The 23,967-nt window shown below is 32.5% G+C and overlaps 1 protein-coding gene across 11 annotated transcripts in view; it reads left to right on the forward strand.

Annotated features, from left to right (window-relative positions):
• The window catches only part of LOC128231738 (TNF receptor-associated factor 4-like), a 44,577-nt gene extending 21,486 nt beyond the window's left edge, over positions 1-23,091 (forward strand). For 2 of the 11 annotated variants that reach the window (XM_052944886.1, XM_052944889.1), the window contains exons 2-7: positions 5,907-5,958; positions 16,233-16,337; positions 19,160-19,324; positions 19,843-20,001; positions 20,317-20,472; positions 21,427-23,091. In XM_052944886.1, the coding sequence (XP_052800846.1) occupies positions 5,907-5,958; positions 16,233-16,337; positions 19,160-19,324; positions 19,843-20,001; positions 20,317-20,472; positions 21,427-22,038 (1,249 nt within the window). In that variant the 3' untranslated portion in view covers positions 22,039-23,091. Of the gene's footprint in view, positions 1-976; positions 1,089-1,401; positions 1,619-3,817; positions 3,853-5,469; positions 5,535-5,566; positions 5,729-5,906; positions 5,959-8,273; positions 9,246-11,010; positions 11,033-13,580; positions 14,253-15,193; positions 15,253-16,232; positions 16,338-19,159; positions 19,325-19,842; positions 20,002-20,316; positions 20,473-21,426 lie in introns of those variants that run through there. The other 9 variants (XM_052944891.1, XM_052944890.1, XM_052944892.1 and 6 more) reach the window with 9 other exon arrangements.
• The last annotated feature ends 876 nt before the right edge of the window (positions 23,092-23,967 follow it).

Here is a 23,967-nt window from a genome sequence, read left to right on the forward strand (position 1 = left end):
TTCTAAGATAAATTTAATGCTGTTTTATTGTCATATGCATATTTATATGATAATTTGCATTAGTTTTCGGTTTAATGCTTTAATTTTATATCATATTTTTGTTGTGATCGTTGCTCAAAATATTTATTGCTATTGTGATTGCTCTGTTTTTTCATTGCATGGAAGTTATCTTTTTTCATCATTTATTTCTTTTTGTAGTTTTTTTTTGGTATTCGTTGATATTTGCAAAGCATTTGATAGCATCTTCATAATCTTCTGATAAGTATCATTTTCAAATATTTAAATCTTTTTAAGTGCACATTTCAGTATGTTATCTTGTTATAAAGTGTAGAGTATTTGTATAAATATTTCCGTATGATGCGGTAATACCTTTGACCATGGTGGTTTTATCGCAAATTCGACAATTGAATCCAAGGAAATTATTGTACATTTTGATAAAAATCTCAATTTCCGCTGTTTTGTCAAATAAGGCATAAATGAGAGCTCTTAAGTTTACTGTTATTATTGAAATGATTGCTCTTGGCAATTATCTTTGAGCATGAGGGCACATATTATAAATGATTTCCGTCAAAAAGTGTCGCTTATCGATATAATGAAAACCCACCCCTTTATATAAAATGTCTCATTTTGTCTAAAATTGAAAGGAATTGGAATAAAACACTTTATTGCTGATTAAAAAAAGAATTACTCAATTTTGTCGAAATTTGTACAGATGAATAATGCTATGAATGAGTCAGAAAATTTGAGTTGTTCGTTTCATAAAATTAAGATTAATCATTATATTATACTAGATACAAGTGTATTATTATTTTATTATAACCTGAGATATTAATTGTTGTATTTTGGCAATTACTGATGTTCATGTTACTATTCATTATAATAATCGTCTGCTAATTAAACAAATTGTGACCCTGGACTACCTAATTGTTTGATATAATACGAAGGACTCACAGAAATTCAGGCCAGACGGTGGAATGTTTTGCAGAATAAAGTAATGCAAATATTTTCTGGTATTTTTCTATCAAAATGACTGGATTTCTACACTCAAGTTTTAGTATGCGGAAACGCAATGCCCGGCTTCATAAAAAGTAAGTGAGAATGTGTGTGTCGCATATAATGGATAACAAATTTATGTACCAATTAACAACATACAGGATCAACCAGAAAATTAATGCATAAACAGTTAAGTCCCTTTAAGCTAAATAATGTTTCTCTTGTAACATTAAATGTTTTACTATATAATGACAATTTTATTTGTCAAATAAATACATGTGTCATCAAGTTTGTTTATCAAGTGAATATATTTACTGCCTCCTTATCGGGAAGAAGATGGGTCAAATTTACGGAAGATGGGTCAAGTTACTGTATCTTCACTTTCGGTATCATATTGTCAATAATCGAAAGTTGTTTAATGTCGTGGAATAAAAGAAAGCGCCAGCAGATGGATGGATGATAGCTTAATGCTTCTTAAGATCTTCTGTTGAAGTGCTACCATCTTGGTACAAGAACGCTTTAGGATTTTGCTTAAGGGTTTTGAATCTGCGAAAATGAACAGATGGTGTTTAAGTAGTGTTGACCTGAGGAATGAGGTGGTGACAGGACGGCGAATTTCTCATAGGTATACTTTCATAGCATTAATTATTTTAGCACTTTCTTGCTGTTGAAAGATTATTTGATAATTATTTGAAAACATGTTTATAGTTTACGTCCTCTGTAAGAAGTATGCTTGAATTCAGAATTTTAAACTGCCTTGGTTTTCGTATTCTTACAGAATAATATATAATGCACATAATTTAAAGACTTTTAATCAACTTAAATAGGAAATGTAAGGATAAAAAAGATGACTGTTAATTTGAAGCAGGCCACTGTTATTGATAGATGGCGGCAGACTTATATGGCACGTGTTATTTGCTATGTCGCTTTTATGAAGTCTTTGTATCCATTCATTATGCTTTGTCATTTTTTGGTAACGAGGGTGGCTAATTAGATTTGTGAGTTAAACTATTGTTTTTGTGGAACAATGATTTACAGTAAATAGCTCAAAGTCAGGGAAAGTTCCATAAGGGCAAATGTTGATGGCTGACTAGATAGTTAGGTAGTGTTTTGTCATGGCAGGGCGCAGGTTTCTAAGGGGCTTTGTAAAAACCTACACCCTTCAGTAAGTAGACAAGATGACTGCTGATAGTAATTTTTGGGAAGATTTGTATCACGAATGGGGCTGGAGTCATCTGCTTGCAAATTGGTAACAGTTGGTCACTGCAATTATAAAACGGCAGTTGACAAATTTGACAAAAGTTGTTTTAGACTGACTTCATGTTATTATTCATTTCCGAGCCATTGTTTGTTATAATATTGTCTTGAATGTCAATGAATAAGAACAAAACACCTGGTGATATCTTCAAGCATAGTTATTAAGACCTTAGGCATTTTTTAATTGCTCTGTCTTCATTATTTGCATGGTCCAAGATGCTGGCCAAAAATGTTTTTACTTATGTGTTATAACAGGCTATGAAAAACAATTGAATCTTATGATTAAATACATTTTATTTTAAATGGATTTAATTCTATTGTTTTTCTAAACTCCTTTGATGTTAATGTAATTAGAGAAAACATGGTGGATGTAATAGCAAGTGGTGATAACTCTGTTGATAACTTTGATTACAGTGATAACACAGTTACCAATATTTCTAACATAAGGGTGATCTGTATCTTATAATAATTTGATAGTTTGTTTTCGATTGTGCAATTGTTGCTTTAATCAAAGAACAGACAGTCTTCATTAGGATAAGATAAAAACATTTTTGATTAAAATGATAGTTGATGTTACCTGAATTATAACAACACAGTTTGGTGGGTAATTGTTTTGAGGACACAATGTTGTTTTAGAATGTCAGCAATCTGTTCTGTTGTTTTAACAACAATCTGATCATTTTTTCTGGTTGGTATAAATTGATTTGATTCTGAAAATATCCCACTGTAGGGGATTTGACTTGCACCTTTGAAAGCTTTCCACAGTGAATTTGAATTTTTGTTTTATTTTTATTGGATAAAAAATGGCGCTGGTTGGATTGTCTAAATTGAGAGATTTCCGTGTGGTGTAAGTTCCTTTATATCTTTGTCAATATGTTTGTTAGAATTAATAAGTGGAAATCGGTTTATGTAGGGAAAGGGGAGTGGGGTTACACCACAGACTTTTACCACTGAAGACTTAATTTAGCTATATGCTTTAGAAGTAAACAATTTTATAGAAAAAAATAATGAAAAAAATGCAAGAAACATGCAAGTTTAAATACAACTTGAGACTTATTAACTTTTGAAGTATTATATTTTTGATCTTATTATGAACTCTTTGCGATATATTTAAATAGAATAATTATTGTGTTTTAATCGCAATATCAAAGCAAGCCTTTAGTTTCAAAATTGCCCAATTATTGAAAAGTGATGATATCACTAATAATGAGCATTGTTCAAATACCCAATCAAATTAAATCAAGAAAAATGTAATAATTCAAAGCATAAATCACTCCCTTGTAAAATGCTACATCTGTTCAGGTGTCAAAATGAGTTTATCAGAAACTGTGATCTTCGATGGTAAATTTGATGAAAAAATCACCAAATTGACAGGTGGCCACGACTTTTAATGAGATTGATGTTAAAGGAAATTAGTGTTACAAATTATTACACTCCTTAACAAGTTTATTACTTGGCTGAGGTGTGCATGTGGCTTAAGGATAATTAAGTTTTCCTTATTTCATTTTTTCTGCATTTGCATAGGATATAGGTCGAGATCTTAAAGCAAGTTTGTGTTCCTGTGAATTGTTTTTACTATAGAATGGGACTTAGAAGCAAGAGGTAAACAAAAAAAATGCATAAAAAGAAAAATGGAAACATGTATTTGTTTTAGTTTTTAAATTATATTGTCCCTCTTCCTTTTAATAGCAAATTTTGGCTGTATTCGTATTTTTTACATGACATTGTAGTTGCATTACATGTCTTTTAAGAAATTACAAGTTATTTTAAAAAATTACACTTTATTTCAAAGAATTAACAAGATAAAGAATGTTAATATGCAGTTTTATGGTCAATTCAAGGCCGCTACCAATGTAGTATGATTATAACATGATCATTTTGCAAGATACACAGTGATATATCATGAAGTTGTAAAAACTTATTGTAAAGTTGACCATTGTTCTGAAAGACTTTATTAAGGTTGTGGAAATTGTAAAAAAATGCTTTAATTGAGGTGATTTTATAAGGACATATTAAGGCCAATTTGGTTAATTTATTTTAAATTCTGCTATCAAATTCACGCATTGCAAGGATAGGAAGATTTACTTTAAGAGTCTAAAAGATTATAAATGATCTCAGAGATTCTAATAATAATGTGCTTTAAATATTGTCATTAAAATAATATTTAAATTAGGTTTATTCATTGGATGAATGAATAATTTATCGAATTTAAAAATAACAAATGTATGACTGTGTTCCATTGTGAGCAAACATACTCTAGTCTGGACTTTAAAAAGCCTTTGGCTCAAGTTATATAATATAATATTCAGTGCATAAAGTTTGTCATGTATTATAAAAGGTTATTTCAAGTCCGCTGGGGTACATGTACTCATTTGTATATAGTATTTTTAGCTTGTCTAAGTTTAGGTATTGTCCATACTCAAAAATCATTCAAGACATTCAAATGAAACTTAGTACACATGCTCTCAGAGACAGCACACACTAACAGAGCAAGGCACATAACTCTGTCTGTAATAATTGTCGAGCTATGCCCCTTGTTTTACTGAAAAAAAACAAGGCAGATGAGCAAAGTGTTTGATCATAGAACGGGTCTTGTTATATATATTTGTAATTAAATCAGAATAATAAAGACAATATATATATATATATATATATATATATATATATATATATATATATATATATATATATATATATATATATATATATATATATATACAGTCAGACCCCATTGGTTTAAACTCCGAGGGACTAGCGAAAATACCTTGAGCCTCGGAAAAGTCCAGCCAAGTGGTATTGCAGTCGGGCCAACAGGGTTCAACTGTATATATGTATTAGAGTGTACAGCTATCTATATTGTTTCTTTCTTCATCAATTATAAATGTATCCGGTCTAATTTGTTGCTGATGATAAAACCACACCTTTGTATGTATATCATGCACATCTTCTTGGAGCATAACTCAAATAACTTTATTAATTCAATTATTTCTCTTCTTTCTTGTTGTAATTAACTAAGTCAGGTAATTACTTTTAAGAGCAGATCTAAGCAGGCTCCGGCTTTGGAAATAAAAGCTATCTAATTACAAAGATTTATGTCCATAATTTCCTTGTACCTCACCACAAAACAAGGCGTTCAATGCATTTTGTTGAAGCATCAACGTTACTGAATAATCGATGATATTATGGCTGAGTTAATAGAAAATTATTGCAAACAGTCTGCGTTCAGTGTGTGACAATATGACATAAAATTTCCAGGAAAATGAGTCTAGTATTTAACTTGACAGGTGCTTGGATAATTTACTAATTCCAGAATAAAATATGGGGTTGTTTCATGTACAAGTACAGTGTCATTGAAAGTCATTTCAAATTGGAATATTTCAAAGCATTCTGGTGGGAAACTGTTTTACCTTTTCGGTGTATTGCTGGATGTATTTACTGGAAGACAGACATTATAAAAAAAGAGGAAAACATAACAATAGTAATCTTATTAAATTGTTTATCATAATAAATACATGCTGTGTTGACTGTACAGAAAGACAATTACATATGACCTTAGTTTCATCTATATAATTATACAGATGTCTTTTTCTTCTGATTTTGTGTTATAATATTTTTTTAACAGAATTTATTATTAACTCTATTTTCTTATTTTTCAGTGGAGGTGTTTTCAAATGTCCAGAAGATGAGAAACCAATAGATTATGCTAAGGTAAGTCTTGTTCATTGTTCAGATAAAAAGAATCAAAATTGTCTCCCTTGATGTGCCTGCAAATAAATAACCAACAGTCACTTCCCTTGAATGTACACACCAAAGCTTTGTGGGAACCTAACATGTGACAAAATTGCATCATTTTGGAATCCTATTGATGTAATTAGTCTGTCTGACACTAAATTAGGCATGATTGATGAAGAATGGTGAATTGATAATCATTCGTTCAGTAATGATAAGGGTTTATTGGATTTGACTTCTGTCTAAGCCTGGAAATGTTCATATGATTATTACCGTTATCAGTGGTAAACAATTATGTTAGGGAGGGTGAAACATCGTTTTTGGAACTAAGTAATCAGCTCTGTTATTTTAAGGGTTATTTATTGGAAGCCAATATAAACTGTAGGGCTTTTGAAAAAAAATTGATAGCTTTATTTATAAAAGTCTAAGGTCCAAGGAATTTGATAATTTTTTATTTTTTTTGTAGGAATATATTATTTATCAGTGTGTACAAACTTGATTGTTGTTTTTGACACTTTGATCATGAATAGAAATTTTGTTGAAATTATTTCCTTTATTTGCAATGAAAGGATCCATTTCTATTCAACAATACATTAGAATTTTTATAAATGAGTTTCGATAATATTATATAAATATGTTATTTCATGCCCAGGCCAATGAATTCAATAGAGATCAAATATACACCAATATCTGGAAACAACTACAATATTTAAAAAGAATATTTGTTTTTTTGAACTTTTATTAAGCAGCATTAATATTAATAAATGTTGAATGATTTACAAAACATACTCCTTCATTTCTTTGAGGGGAGCTCTATTAAGCATGACCTATTTAAATGCTGTCAAATGGAATCGTTTCAAAAATCCTTGAACTGAAGGGGTCATTTAAGATAAATTACATTCTTTGAATGAGCTTCCTATTTCATATTTATTTCTGTAATTTATAAAGAATAATTATAAATTATAATGAAGCACCAGAAACCAAAGGATTACAATTAGTCTATTATAGCTGTTCTGTTTTTTAGTTAAAAATATAGAAATTATTTAATTATTTTCACCAAGGACCTTAAATAGACCAGCAGGTTCCTTCTTTTTTTTACGATTTACATAATATACTTAATCAATATTTTTTTATTTACTTTTTTTAAATATTTGGTTATTGAATGTCCTTATCTTTTAAATTTGTTGAGTGGAAATAAGATTCCACATTTACTCTGGCATTCCCAACTGACTTTCTGGAAATTACACATTACTCTCATGGTATTGATGATAATTACAGGCAACAACAAACTAATGATAAAAAGAATGATAATGATGCATCATAATTGATCGGCAGGGCATTTGGGATATATTTATTGATTTGTGGGTACCTGGGTACATGTTGGAAATGTTACTGTAGATTGGTGAAATTTTGAAATGTTTTTATTTTCACGTGTTTCTGGGAACGATATGTAGCAAAGATAAATCTTCGTGAAATATTCAATTTACCAATGCTTTAAGTTGATTAAATAATGGTGTTGTATATTTGAAACCATTTGAAATCAGCCAAATTAAATAATTGCAAAATAAGGCTAAAAAATATTATATCTGGTTCGGGTGACCAGACCCTATACTTACCAAATAGGCACTGACCCTACTGTTTTTATAGTGCATCGGTTAATTATTATTATTATTTTTTTGTTAGTTGGTGTTTTAACATGTAGATTTCCCAATGATGACAATCTTCTTACACAAAACCCAATAAAAAAGCTTTTGTATCCTACCCTACCTGGTTTTAGAGAAAATGTAACCCTAACCACACAAACTATTTATTTAAGCCTAAAACCTTGTGCTATTAACACAATCTACAACACATGTTTGGAAATGGTGCTCTGTTTTCTGAGCAGCTGTTGTTATTTTTTTTATTATGGCTGAATTTTATGTTGGAATAATGAAACATCAATAAAGCTTACATGATTACCTCTGCTGAAAAAAAAATCGAAGAGGCATTAATCTAAAATGCAGAAAGTAACAAACAGGGAAAGCAAGAAATTAATGTTTGTTTCATCAATGCGAACAGCAACATTGAATTGAAAAGAAACTAGAAATGTAGTTGCTGAGTTTTAAGTGGAATGTTTTGAAATAAATGTGGAAGACATTGTTAGAAAATAGGAAACATACATGTAAGCACATGGCAATTAGCTTGCATATTAGTGAAAGTGAAACTTGGATGTGAACAGTTTACCTGTCCTACAGCAAATATCTCTGAGTAATGGTAATAGTTTGGTGCTAAATATACCTGGCAGGAAATATCTTTCTCCTATGATATTTCTGACACAATTTTTTCCAGGCAAGAAATGTTTTTGATCTTTCAACCATGAAAATGAGCAGAAAAAAGATGATGATTAGTTTCATATTCACAATTAGCTTGAAATGAATCTGTACTGCATGTAATTTTAATTACTCTGTGGTTTTAAGCGGGATTTTACAACCGTTAAGCTGGAAAACTTGTGATTTTCATAGTTAATAAGCCGACTTAATTGCAAGCTCTTGTAGACAGAATAAGACATAAAAACATCTGCTGGAAATCTTGGTGGATTAATTAATAGTGGCTGCTTTTGATGCTTGATTATGAAAAATAGATGTATTGAAAGATATACATGGGTTGTGTTTCATGTGTTAATATGAATGATAAATAATACATGTGGCTAATGTATTCAGGATTTGATAAGCAAACCAAAGTAGCCTGGAATAGAATATAGATTTTTTGTGGGTGAAACAGCAAGAAAGAGAAACTGTTATTTTTATCGTCAAAGTGAAAAATTTGTTAATCATTCATTTGAATTGGTGTAGAGGTATTTAAGACTCAGTGAAAAAGGCTGGATGCTGTGCTCTCTTATTCTAAAACGTTTTGAGATTCTGGAATGTTTATTGTTTGAAGGGACAATCTATTTAATTGCAATAATGCTAAATAACCTTGTTATATCAGTGTCAGAGAAGTAAGTAAAATACAGAAAATTGTAAAAGAACACATAAACAACAATCAGTGGAATAATGGCTCTTTTAAGTGAATACAGTTTGAACTTCAGACTCAGAATTGGTTGAATATCTGACTACCAATTACTTTCATACATTGTGTATTTCACAATGAGCTCAAGCGCTCGTGCGAGCCCTCGAATGAGCTCAAGAAACTCAAGCCGAAAGGCTAGTACCACCAGTCTGGCAACACCAAATGGATCATATAGATTTGCTCCAAATTCCTCCACTGATTCAGCTGTTCAACTCTGGGTAAGGATCAACATCAACGTTGCTGGTTTTCATTGCAACTCTTAGATAAGCTTGGTTGTTTTATACACATTTATTGCAGGCTTAGTTATGAATCCAACTTTTTCCCTGAATAGACACCCAGTACTAGTGTATTTTATGAGTTGCTGCTACTTTTGATGATGATGATGATGACAATGATGATTATGATGATGATGATGATAATAATGATGATGATGATGATGATGATGATGATGATGATGATGATGATGATGATGATGATGATGACAATGATGATAATGATGATGATGATAATAATGATGATGATGTCGATAAGGACAATGATGAGGACAATGATGATGATGATGATGATGATGATGATGATGATGATGATGATGATGATGATGATGATATGATGATGATGATGATGATAGTGATGATGATGATGATGATGATGATGATGATGTATGTAAAGTGCTGCAGTAAGTGCTCTAAATTCTTGCTTAAGTATATCTTAAGCCTTCAAGGAGACTGATGCAACAAGTAGACACTAAATCAAAACAACGAAAAACAAAACAAGAATCTGCACTAGATTTCTCATCCGAAAACTATCCACTCATGTTAAATTAATGTGTTTCATTCTATTTGCAATCTGTAATTAAAATTTACACCGTGCTCAACTAATATTAATGATGCTGGACATGGATTTTGTCTCCAGTTTTGTAATTAAAATAAAATGAACACATGCGAAATGTGGCCTTTTAAGGGTTTTTTCTTCTCATATTTCAAATTAAGCAGTTGGTCGGTCAAGGTTTGGAAATGTCATCATATTTACTACCATTTTAATGCTACCTTCACAAATGATTGGCCATATTTTGGTCATCTCCATGGAAATTATTGTTAAAAAGGTGTTTAGCTCACTGAACCAGGGATAAATGTTGCTATTTAGTAAAATGTCACATGGATCACCATGTTGTAGACTTTAAACTTTTATTGATCTGTGAATTTTCCATAAAAGTGTCACATGGTTTGCTTGTAAAAATGACAAGAGAATGCTCTTAACCAGCTTCCGAAGCAACATCAGTGATCAATTCTGTTCTTCCTTATTTTTTGACATTCTTTTATGACCATTGAAAATTTATTGCAGAACCTATTTTTAAACCTACAGTATTTTACAATAAGTCTTTACCATTTTAAACCAGATATAGCTATTTCCTAATTTGTTTTATATGACCAAATAAACAATAAGTTTTACGCTTTTGGCTATTTCATGCCTTTTGAAGTTATTCACAATTTCTTCAGCTTCAAACACCTCATTTGTCTGATCAACAAGCTGAGGGGATGTTCCAGTAAGTTGATCCACTGAGAAAACATCAAAAAGAGATTTGACATAATCTGACACTCACTATTATGACAGGTTTTGTAACATTAACTACCTGTAATGAGTTTGCAGAACTTACAAACATAGATAAGACGGGTCTAAAAACTGAAATTTAAAAGTTTAAAAGCCAACACTTGTCTTCAGAAGCGATCATTATCAGCTGTTTAAATTTATCCTGCTTAAAGAGATATCATGTGAGAAAGTCATCCTCTCACTCCATAGGGTTTTTATCTTAAATTTATGTAAAATTGCAACCTAAAGAGATGTATAACATTGCCCACAAGATTTGATTACTGATGATAAGGTATAAGCAATTTTATAAGGATAAGATAGCAAAGCTCAGACTTTTAAGACACAATGTCATCCATTAGTATTCCATTTATGTGACATAATTATTCGTGGACATCATGGAAGCATTTGAAGCAATTTGGTAAGTTGTTATCTTACATAAAGTTTTTCCAGAGTTTCTGCACATTGTTGAATATCTTTTGAGAAAGTAAATTGCATGCTAACAACCAAGGGCACTGCAGGATGGCATTATGCTGGTCTGTTTTTCTCATTAACGGATGTAATGTAATACATTATTTTAGTAGGAGTCAGATTGTCAGCTGCATATAACTGTCGTAATGAACATAATAATGCTTAAATTAAGTTAATAGAAGAAAAGCTACCAATTAAAATATTCTCTAATTTTCAAGAGCTTTCTGTTACATTTTGCTCAGGAGCCACCTGGAAAGTTTCAAACAAAAACCTGTTATTTTGAGCCTGTTCTTGGCAACTTAAGCATTATGTATAGAAAACAAGATGTCTTAGACTCTAAACACAGCCTGATGGATTTATTCTCGAGAGCTTTGAGGTTTCTGAAAGGTCAAGTTTGTTTTTTGTTCTGTCAATCCATTAACTATCTCATAATCTCACTCACAGTAGCTGTTTCTGTATCAACAGGCTTTACCATTTCACTCACACTATCATCATCGGGTTGCATGTTGCATCATGATTATAGTTCTCGATAAACCAGTTGTTAAACTTGGTTGAACAGAAGTGATTAAGTGGTTTTCAATGTTAGAGTCTGAGTTCTTTATTGCCTTTATGCTGTCAAATTTTCTATTACACTATCAAGAGAATTAATTATTGCAATATATCAGCGTGTTTAACATTATCTATAAGTTCTTTCATCTCTGATCTACTGTAATGATTTTGGAAAAACAAGAAGATTATTGAAGTCTAGTGCACAATTTTGTTCAGAAGTTATCAGATTTGAACCTTGAGTCAAATATTTCAATAATGCGACATCATTCAAGCTATTATATACAATTTGGACACCTTAATCTTTTAGATGAATGTCCTGACATATGTTAAAATAACATCAAACATAAATATACTCTGTACCAGCTGATAAACAATTTGACTTTAGTTCAAGGGTTCAAAATAGCCATTTGTTCCATGATTCAAAATATTTTGGTTTGATATTTTGATGTATTTTGACATAAAGTGACCATTTTAGTGGTTGGGGATTTTTCCACATGCTAGGTGTCAATTTTATAAAACCAAAACTGTTTAATCATATCACACATGATTGAATATCGATTCTTTTATTCATCTTATTTGATGAACCCGACTGTTATGGGCTGTCGATCTGCTTATTTTTAGAGTTTATTTGGTTTAGATAGTCAGTCAGGACATGAACTTAGACCTGTTTTTTCTTTGTTTAGCAAGTGCACTGAAACAAAACAATCATGTTGTGGGGTGGACATCATTGTTTGCCAAAGGTCTGATTGAGTATATGTTTCAGAATTCTCACTCTGAGGGCATACCAGAGCAGGCGGGCATATTATTAGAGATTTGGAAAAAGATAATCACCCAGCTGATAGTTAGATGATAGCTTAGGTTTAAAATGTATACTTGGTGATTATAATCATTGATGAACAGAGGGAATTCAAGATCTACTTTAATAATTGCCAAAGATCGTTTAACAAATTGAAAGACAGTATTTGGTTTCAGAGAATTGACATCCAATTAATAAAGTAAAGATTGGATAAGAGCCATTTAAGTGCTTAATTACTCACACTGTTTTTAAAAATTTAAAACCGCTTAATTTTGATGGAAATCAGCAAACTGAGAGCTCATTATTGTTGAAGGATCAGAAAGCTGATATTTATGGATAATTTCGGACATTTTGTTGGTTGTTTCTTTAGTCATGATAATGCCAGAGTGTGATATTCCAGGAGGCATTGATTAATCATAAATAAGATTTTCATGTCAACAGAAAATTAGGTGTAAATGAGTTATGTTTGGAACTGAACAAAGAATTGGTGGCTACCTTTGTGTTAATAAACCTGCACAGACAGGAATTAGAATTAATCAATCTTGGACGGAGAGTTCTGCTTGATTAGAGATGTTTATTGCTCTCTATAAAGGAGTTAAGGATACTTGGTGAAGCTCAAATCAAGGACTCACTTGACATTATGGTAGCACCAGTCGACAAGGCTTTGGGCCAGTAAATTAAAGATGCTGTATTGAAACTAATTAGTTTCTTGCGGATCCACTTGTACCAAGTTTTCTTTGGACTTGACTTGATTAGGTCTTTTTGAGACCGTTGATTTCTATGTTTAGATGTAATTTTGATCGGTAATGAAATGTAAATTAAAGTGCTTTCCAAATGTGACAAGTTTGATACATAGTATCAAATTACGCTGAATTTAAGATAGCAATTTATAATACTACTGTATACAATTTTGTAATTGACAAGGATATACTATCAAATGCTCGGTTTAAATCTAGAAACAGCTGAATGAGCAGAATTGTTTGCACATAGCTGCAGCTTTATTGTCACACAATGATAAATATTTGGTTGCAATTTACAGAGTAAATATTTGCCTTTTATCAAACAGCATTTTCAAAGATAGTTTGCATGCAAAATAATTATTATTTCTCGTTCATAATAATTCCACTCTAATGAAATCAGCGCTGCAATAAGTCGATATTGGAGGGTTTTTATCTGGTTAATTAATTAAAAAGGTTGTACAAATCAATAAAACGTTGAAGTACCATAAAATCACCTGTGTGTTTGATTTAGGAATACTCATACAGTCGTTTTGAAGCTGAGCGTTGAGATAAAGGCTGAGTGACTCTCAGTTAAAGGATGTCACTCGGGACATATGTATGTCATTGCGGTCACAGTGCGGAATGGTTGAAAGTGCAAAAATGCATTTAATGGTGATTTAATTTTATGCTTGAGAACATAGACTTAATATTGATTGAAAATCGGTGAGGTGAAATTGGATATATGAACTCTGTGACTCAATAGGATGATATATTTTAAAGTTGATTAAAATTGTTGCGGTTGAGTTTGTACTTTAAAAAACAAGGGGCTTTTGTGAAATGTCGAAGTAGCTAAGTTTAGTTCAGATTGAAAGAAAATTGACTCAATTGAGAACAGTCGTATTTAGTTTGATAAAAAATGAACAAGGTGTTTTTTGTATCATAGTGCAGAAAATTAGTAACAGTTGTACCGCATTTAAGAAATATTTGATGTGCATTTCGAAAAACTTACAAAAGTGATATTTTGATGGTTAAAGGATCTGAATATGTCAACATCAACTTCAAGTGTAGATAGCTTCGTTTGTGTCCAGAGGGATGCCTGCGTTATGGTAAGATCTACTTATATATACAAAAATAACATTGTATAGTGCAATAAACACTCCAGTTTCACAAAATAGTATCATCTGCATAAAAGGAAAAGGCAAATAATTTTTGGCTTTATTAACTTCCTGTCTTTTGTCTCATATTGAAATGTGCCATATTGTTTCAATATGATGATTTTTGTATTCAAATGGAAAGAAAATATATAATGTGCTGTAGTTCTGCTTATTAAAGATGTGCTCTTGTGTTATAAACATGCTTTGCGCATCTTTTTGCGGTTTAATTTGCATGTGCCCTGTTCGTCTATTAGGAGAAATAGTGTATTTGAATTTTGGTCTGATGTATCTTTAAATTAAAAATGACAGACGTAAATCTTTACTGATACAAGATATTATCATGTCGTTGACAGGGAAACAAGTTTAAAATGCATGAATTTGATGCTGATTAAACTTGTTGAGACCTGCATATCTTTTTACATTCCATCGTTACCTAAATTACAGCTTGCATTATTCAGAAAAGAAATTTATGGGGGTAATGTCATATTATTACCTAATTTGGTTCATTTCGAAAATAATGATGATGTAATTGTAAGGCGTATATATGTCGACTTACCTGTTTTTTAAATAGGTTAAAATAAGAAAAGAAGAAAGAAGATTATATGAAGTAAGGCAGTTTCTTAAATAGCAGAAAGATGCTGTTATTATTATTTAAAGAATCGTGAAACGTAAAAGTGGAAAAAATTATTAAGAGGGATTTAGTTGCATTATTAAACTGCAAAGTAATGAAGCACACATGATATAAAGAATGCTTCTTAGCTCTAGCTTAAATGACATATTCATGTACAAAATGAAGTCAGAAAATCTATAAGAGATTGAGTCATGGCGCAGATGTTGCACTGCATCATTTTGTTCATAATCATGATATCATGTAGCACGATCTGTTGCGTTGATTTCCCTATAGGGGTTTTAGACTTTATACCATTCCTGTGGGGGTCGGTAACATATAAAGGTGTGAATAATTCTGCACATTTCTGAAATTCTTTGGTGGCAGAATCTTTGAAGTTCCATGGTCATTATGATTGCTTTGCAAATTGGATTATTGATTTCTTTGGGGGCATTGACATATGCTTGTGACAAGGATATATGGATTTAGTGTTTCATGTTTTCCCTTTGGAATATATTTTACTTTTATGACATTGGTAACAGCTTGAAGAATAATTATAATTTAGTATACTGGCAATATTTTATATTTTCTCGTTGATTTCCAGCATATATTTCTTCTTTGCCACATTATATACAGTGAGTTTGAAGAGCATGCACTAGTTTTAATACAAAGTTCCCAAGAAAGCTGAGTCTCCCCTCTCTATAAGGAACCTGCAGGACAGGTGCAAATTAAAAACGAATAAAACTGTCATAGGTGTCAATGTTTTTTAAGTCGCCACTGTGGTAAAGGTTCTTGAATTGTTCATGAAATAATTCATGAACATTTTGATGAAAATTTATGATTTATTCAGGTTCAAAATTTTCATGAACTAATATAGTCACTCAGCTCAAGTAATATGAATACTTTTCTGAACACATTGCTTGTTGTTTCTTTACTGTTAAGCACATGCTGCTCCTGCTTGTCAAAGGATAAAAAGTTGAAGGAACAAAAAATCACAGTTGTTTGAAGTAACTTATCATCTTTACATTAAATTGTAATTGATATCTTGAAAAAAAATATGGTCAGGTATTTTATATATATACAGCTAGACCAGACAAACATTGTCTGTTTTGAACAATTTGACACCAAAGTGGTAAAATTCACAGGAATTTCATAATCGATAATCTTCTTTCTCTGTTGGCTGATTTCTACCATTTTCTGTTTGGAAATACACCAAATAGCTAGACCCAAAATTCGAAAATGATATATACCCCACACACAGAGCTTGTAACAAAAGTACAGATTAATTTGAAATTATTCTTATTTTTTTATTTTTCTACTTTCAGATCTACCCTGATTCTGATCTACAGGCGGAAGTGATGAACAGCCACGTGCGCTGTAAATATTACAAGGAGGGGTGTCGATGGGTGGACAAACTTCATAACCTACAGGTAGGCATGCACGTGAAATAGACAAGAGGGAGGGTGTGTGTATGTAAGGAATAAACAGCCACGTGCGCTGTCAATATTACAAGGAGGGGTGTCAATGGGTGGACAAACTTCATAACCTTCAGATAGGCATGCACGTGAAATAGAGGAGAGGGAGGGTGTGTGTATGTAAGGAATAAACAGCCACGTGCGCTGTCAATATTACAAGGAGGGGTGTTGATGGGTGGATAAACTATGTATTAACTACAGTACCATTCATGCCCGTGAAATAAAGAAGTGAGGTATTGCATTTTGGAGATAGAGTTTAGAGATAGGGTAGTGGGGTAGATGGATGGATGGAGTCAGATTCATGTTTGCTTCAAGTATCCTACAGGGGGTGTCATACTGCATTGCAAGACAAACAATGCAGCTTACCAGTTTGATTTGTCTTGATCTTGGTCAGATGACAGTTTTAGGTATAGAGATATATGGGGATGGGGAGGGTCAAACATGACTATGTATGGTATCTAGAAGAAATGTTTAGTTCTTGTTTGAAATGGCAATCTTGTACAGACCACACTTTAGGAAGCACAAATAAAGCATTATTATCAGTAAGAGTGTGTAATTCACCATTGAAAATGAGCCATGATACCATTCAAAGTAGGGCTATCATTCACACCAATTATTTCACAGTTCTCTTATCATGGTCATCCAAAACTGATAAGCAGTGGCCTGTCCTCTCTTGTCCAGGCAGCAGGTGTCCATTAAAATGACCGCTGTCCACTGTGCCATTATCAGCCACAAAATGGCAATATTAAGGAAACATTGGAGTCAAGCAGGGCTCTTTTATACCAATGAAGATTATGCAAATTTCACATCCACAATGGCAGCTATGAACAAAATAAATTCAGATTATTTAGCACTTTTGTTTGTCTACAATTCTTATCAAGTGCATTATCTTTCAATGAAGATGTTGTTTTTGCAGTTAATGATTGTTTTGATGTGATTGGCTTTACTGCACATTTTGCGTTTATCTAACGTGTAATTTTGATATTTGTGAAAAATAACTTTATTTAGCCCAAAGTCTCGTGTCAGCACTGGTCAAGAGATATCGGCAGATGACCATAACGAAATTGCCGTCGAGTTAATGTCATCTCTGGTATCTTCTTGAGCTGGTACCTGGCGCTTGTATTTGAACAGTAAAGTCCTCGTGTCACTTATTGTGTTTACATGTCATTAAATGGTAGATATAAAGTCATTAGGGCTATTGCCGGTATCGTTACCGTTTACATATGAAATCCTCAAAAGTCATCAAATTTAAGTTTGTGGTACCAGTATGTCGATACACTTGTTGTCAAATTGAAACTGAATCATAAATGCTGCGAGTAGTACCATTACTTTGATGTTTATTGTCGAGTGAAAAATAAATCCCCCTGATCAGACTGATTCATCCTGCATGAAATAATATGTTTGATAGTATTGTATACCCAGACATAAAAAGATAGGTCTTAAGGAGACATCAGATAGGAAACGGCAAACAAAAATAATATCTTCTAGCTATTTAATTTGTTTGTGCTCTGATTTCCAGTTTATATGACTATAAATTATTATTTTCCATTCTGAAATAGATAAATTTGAATACACTTTAATTAAAGCTGTATAACATTTCAAGCTATCTTTAATGTTCATGAATCCCATTAATAAAATACCTTATCAGAGTGGAAAATTATAATTTTGCTCAATACGATACCTTAGTTTTGAATGTTTGTATGGAAATATGATCATATGTTTGCAAGGAACCTCACTCTAGTACCCGCCCAGAAGTTTTTCATGTTAGTATTTAAAACGAGCCTGTGCATCGCACGACAATGTTTTATAGTGGCACGAGCAGTAATCAACGGTAATCTAATCTGCGATGCATCCGTATGATAACAAGTAGCTTGCTATCTTTAATGGGGCTAAAATTTCAAAAGAGATTTGCATTTGTAAAAATTACTATTTTCAAAGTTGCAAAATTATAATCATTTCAATTACCCTTGTAAATAATGATCGCATGTCCCTCGATGTTATAGTGACATGAGATTTTGTTCATTGTTGAACAATTTGTGCAAATATTATTTGAGGCAAGTGTGATTATTCTGTTGATTTTGGTCCCAATAATGTTTTGAAATACTTTAAAATGATGGCGATTATTTCTGGACCAAGTTTGAAAGGCCTATTGATCACCCTTCACATTCCGGAAATAGTGGTCAAAGGCCTTTAAAGATATCTCACAATTTAGGATCATTGTACATTGATCTGTTTATTCAGCACCAACTCAAATATTGATGCAAATGACTCATTCAATTTCATTGCCGATTTGAGAGTTTTCGGACGTTTATTGTTTGTTATGATTGGTCCATTCAGGGTTTAAGCCTGGTTCACACTTTAGTAAGACATCTTTATTGATCTCAAGACTTGAATAACAGTTACAACTGGGTTATTTAAGTGCAAAGCTTGTCACTGCAATTATATAATGTGGAAAGATTGATGATATTGTAGTCAAAATAATTTTACGTTGGCGGATTTTTTACGCCTTGGTAAATCCTTCCCTTTTGAACAATCCCGTTTAACATGTCTATTATTTTAGACTAGATGATGATGATAATGATGATGATGATGATGGTGGTGGTAGTGGTGGTGGTGTTGTTGGTGGTGGTACGGTGGTTGTGGTGGTGGTGGTGGTGATGATGATGATGACGACAATGATGATGATGATGACCCAATGATGCAAAAAAAAATGTCAACCAATAAATATTTTTTTGCCTGATCTTATAACCCTATAGCTCATTGTTTCTTAATTCTAGGCGCATCTTGATGTTTGTCGGTATGACACAGTCCCCTGCCCAAACCAGTGCTCAGACGTCCTATCGCGCCTCTCATTGGACGATCATCTTGAGTTTAGCTGCCTGAAGAGGATCGTCATCTGTGAATTCTGCAACCAAGAGTTTCCTGGGGATGCTTTTGACATGGTAGGGAAGTTTTATCGAATGTTTGTTGTAATACCCGGTAATTACAGAGTAAGGCTGCATTCCGATTCTTTGATACAATGGTTGGAATTTGAAATATGTTAAAACAAATAGTTTTAATAGCTAAAAATGGGTACAATAGGTTTATTTCAATTTGCAAGTAAATGTTTGCGTTCTATTTCTTTCTCTATTATAGTATTCAATTGAATTTCTCAATCTTATGATATTTTATATTCTTTTAAAACTAAGTTCTTGATAAGATGGGGGCCTATAGAACAACATGATGAGTTTTCATATGAATAAGATTGCACATTATTTGTGAAACATTAATATTAAGATTAATTAGAATTAAAATGAATCTTTGGATTGTTTTTTGCACATTATGGAAATTTTGGTATTATTGCAGTTTATTATATGGTAATTGATCAGTGGTATGAAAATTTGATGCATATTTCAGAGCAGTATATTGCAAAGCCTTTAATGTTTAAGAAAATAATGTAGTCTGTATTTTTCTCTTTCAGCATGTTGGAAACTGCCAGTACGAGGTCGTGTGGTGCGAGAACAAGTGTGGCGCCAAGTTGGAGCGGCGATATCTCAACAACCACATGCGCAACGAGTGCCACAAACGCACCATCAAGTGCCCCTACTGCTCCAAGGAGTTTGTCTATGAAACGCTACAGGTACAAACATGTTTGATAGAAAAAAAATGAAAAAAAAGGAACTCATATAAATAAGCAGTGCAAAAGAAACACATGGAAGTTCTAGTACACAATCTGGGGTTTATATAATTTGGATTGAATTTTTGATAGTAATTGTTTGTGTTGTTAGGAAATACCTCTAATCTAGGACAATGACTGAGCTAGAATTCGACAAAATCAGTCAAAACTGAAAAAAGCAACATATACTATTGTCAACTAAAATTCAGGAAGCACTCATTGCAGTAAAATAAGACTCATGTCAGACTATTTTAAAGTTATAAACAATTTATTTTCCAGACCCACCAGTACCAGTGCCCAAGATACCCGGTTCCATGCCCAAATAGGTGTGACCCTACCAAAATCCCACGGGAGGAGATGGACATTCACGTACAGGAACTGTGTCCCTCAGCAACGGTCTCGTGCCAGTTTAAACATGCTGGGTGCACACACAAGGTGAGACAATATTGTCAATGTCTACATACAAATAGTACGATATTATTTTCTGCATCATTCCGTGGGATAAATCGCTAGGAAAATTTCATAATCATGAATAACTTAAGAAGTAGTTTCAGTGCCAAAAGTGTAAGCCAATGAAATATGTTGTATGTTCTTTTCTATATTTAGAATAAATCCCTGTATGACATCTAGGTAAATCTTTGTAGTTAAAGAACTCAATTGTAACATGTGATTTCATTAATATTCATGAAGATCAAGAATTTGTCACTCATTTTCCTTGGGACTAATGCAGTGTAAATGGAATAAAGTACTGGAGTAGCCGACAATGCAGTCTTCTTATAAGGCTTTCAAATACTCATTAGGATTCCCTTAGCACATTTCTTTGCTTCTGAATCAATTTGATGGCACAAGTTGGTCATTTTAAAATTGGTTTATTTTTTATCTTTCAGGATCATCTGTTGCATTATTTATTTCTTCCTCTGTTTGCTAATTGATTCACTGTTAACAAATAGCATTTAAATTGTATTCTAAACAGGTTAATTGACTAGAAAAAGGTTATTAGAAAACAGCTCTCTTCAATGAGCTTAGTGACATAGTCAATAGTTTTTTGGGGCATTTTAATCATAAAATATTCTAAAATCAACCATGATTATAAAAGTGAAGAACAAACTAAAACAATTTTTTTCATTGTTTTATTTTGGTTATGATCTGACTTAAAAGTAAATAAATTTGAAAAAAAATAGCTTTGAGGTGTGGTAGAAGTAATTGCCGATATAGAACACTGGAAATAAAACATTACAATATGAAATAAAGTCAATGATGACTTCTACCTTGATGCTTGAATCACTGCGTTTCATTGTTGACGAAAGTAATTTGTTAGGTTTTGCCTAATTTTGATATTCACTTTAATTTGTTACCAATTATTTATATTTTGTTCCATATTTTTTTCAGTCTCCACGATACAGTATGGATCGCCATATTGACGAGAACACAAAAAGTCACCTTCAATTGATGTGCGAACTCGTACAGAAACAACAGTCGCAAATCACTCAACTGTGTAATGCTCTGTATTCTGTAACCCAGGTTACGGATGGAACTTTCATCTGGAAAATCACAGACTATAAACAGAAATTCATTGAATCCATCTACAAAAACACTGAGATCGTCAGTGAGCCGTTTTATTCTACAAGATTTGGTTACAAAATGGCTGCCTCTGTGTTTTTGAATGGGAATGGTTCTGGTGAGGGAAAATACTTGTCAGTGTACATTAAAATCCTCCAGGGAGAATATGACAACATTTTGGAGTGGCCTTTCCTGTTGCCCATTTCGTTCACTGTTTTCGACCAAAATTCAGATTCGGAAAAACGAGCAAATATCACTGAAAGTTTTGTCCCGGATCCTACATGGAAACATTTCCAAAAACCGGTGAAAGATGTGGATCAGCTGGGTTTCGGGTATCCGAAGTTTGTGTCGAACGAGGTCATGAAAACAAGAGACTACATTAAAGGAGACTCGATTATTCTCAGAGTAAAGGTGGACAACTCTCATAGCTTCATCGAGTGAAGTTGTTCAGTTACCTTCCTTGACATTTTTCATTAAAATGTTTTATTCTATTGAGGGGGACAACTCTTATAGCTCAATGTAATTGAGTAAGTTGGTTACCTCCCTTTAAAAATGTGCTAAGGTGATTCTGGAATATTTTCTGATAGAACTAGATCTGACTCAGTTTCAGAATTTTCTTTAGAATTGAGAAAATTCTGAAGGAAAGCGTTAAGCAGCATTAACTTCAGTTCTAACTTACATATCACCTAATTAGCGTTTGTTGTTAGTGCTTGCTATGAAGGAATATGCAGGGGCATGCATATAGTTTTATCACAAAACATAGACCTTTGAATGAGAAAGCAAATGTTATGTTACAGTGATATTAAGTTTTTGTTCAGATGATGATATTTTAAACAATGGATGTTAAGTGTATATAGCAGGATTATTCAAATGAGGGTAGCACCTCTGGTTTTATTATTTATGTGCAATATTTGATATATTTTTTGTTCAATTTTGTTTTGTTTCTTGCTCTGAATGTGGTTTGATGTTTTGAAAAGCCAATTATTGAATAAGTGCGCTATGTACCAAAAATGTACATGATTTCATTTGGGCACATTTTGTTGTCTATTCATGAAATTATGAGCAATATTTATAAAAATGGTATACAATTACTGTAACACAGCGTATTCAACCATTCAATTAACCTAGAAAGTGATTATGTTTTGTGTAATATATAATGTTTATCATTGTTTGATAATACAATGGACCATTTTATCACCTCTGACTAGCAACCACAGGCAAGTACCGGGTAAGTGACCAGTTATGTTAAGTATTATTTCACACAAACAAGAAATGAAAAAAAAAATACAGTATTTGGCATTTTGAAGGTTTTACAATAATAATAACAAGTAAATTAACATTTATAATGTGCTTTTTTCAAGAAATTTCAAAATAGCAATAATCTAGTCAGTCATTCAGTTGATGTATGCAAGTTGCGTTTGATTATAAATGAGTTCATGTGTATCTTGTATTTTCAATGTCTTCGAAATAAAGATTATAAATTAATCTCTTGATTCTTTTTTCTTGTGTTAGTATTGAAACTTGAGGGAATTTGAAAAGCTGCCAAAATACTTCAAGCCTCGCGAATATAGAGCCAACGAGGAATGCTTACAGAGAGTTAAACAAAATCAGTCTTTTACATCCAATTCAAGCCAACCAGGAAATCCAGCCAAAGGGTTTCGACTGTATAATGTTTTTTGGAGACTATTTGCTGCTTAATATTAATAAATTGGAAAAAAAATCTTTGTATAGCAGCTTGTTTTCTTTATATGGTATAGATGTGTGACATTGGCTTGAATCTAAAATATTCTTTACGAGGTCATTGAGAGTGAAGCTATTTTATGCACACAGCCGATTTGGGTTTTATTTGGAATAGAGAATAAATTTGGATAAAAATGCCACGAAACTGTCGGTGTATAGCCTCCATACACTGCTAAGACTCTTTCACACAGTATACTTAAGACATAACAACATGTCAAATCTGTGGCCTTGTGGTTAGGGCATCCATCTACGAAGCTGAAGGTTGAAGGTTTAAGCCTCACTCAGGGCACCTAGCAGCAAGTGAAATAGTGGGCACCAATTGCCATTCTGCCAGGATTTGGGAGTATAACGATGGTCATCAATCAAGGTGTCTCATAAGTCCAGCAGACTGGCCCTTAATTGAGAGGGGTAACTTTGTAATATACAAACAATTTATGCTTGCTGTTGAGGCTATAATCTTGCAGTAGGTTGTTGGAGAGAGTAATAACAAAATCACCTTGGCGGTCAGTCCACCAATCTGCCAGTAAATTACCATATTCTAGCATAGCTATTGCCCTTGACATCCAGACAAATTTAACATATAATGATATCCAGGAAAACCAATAATACAAGGATCAACTTAAGAACTGC

The sequence above is a fragment of the Mya arenaria genome, chromosome 4 (assembly GCF_026914265.1).
Source record: "Mya arenaria isolate MELC-2E11 chromosome 4, ASM2691426v1".
Taxonomy (NCBI): Eukaryota; Metazoa; Mollusca; class Bivalvia; order Myida; family Myidae; genus Mya; species Mya arenaria.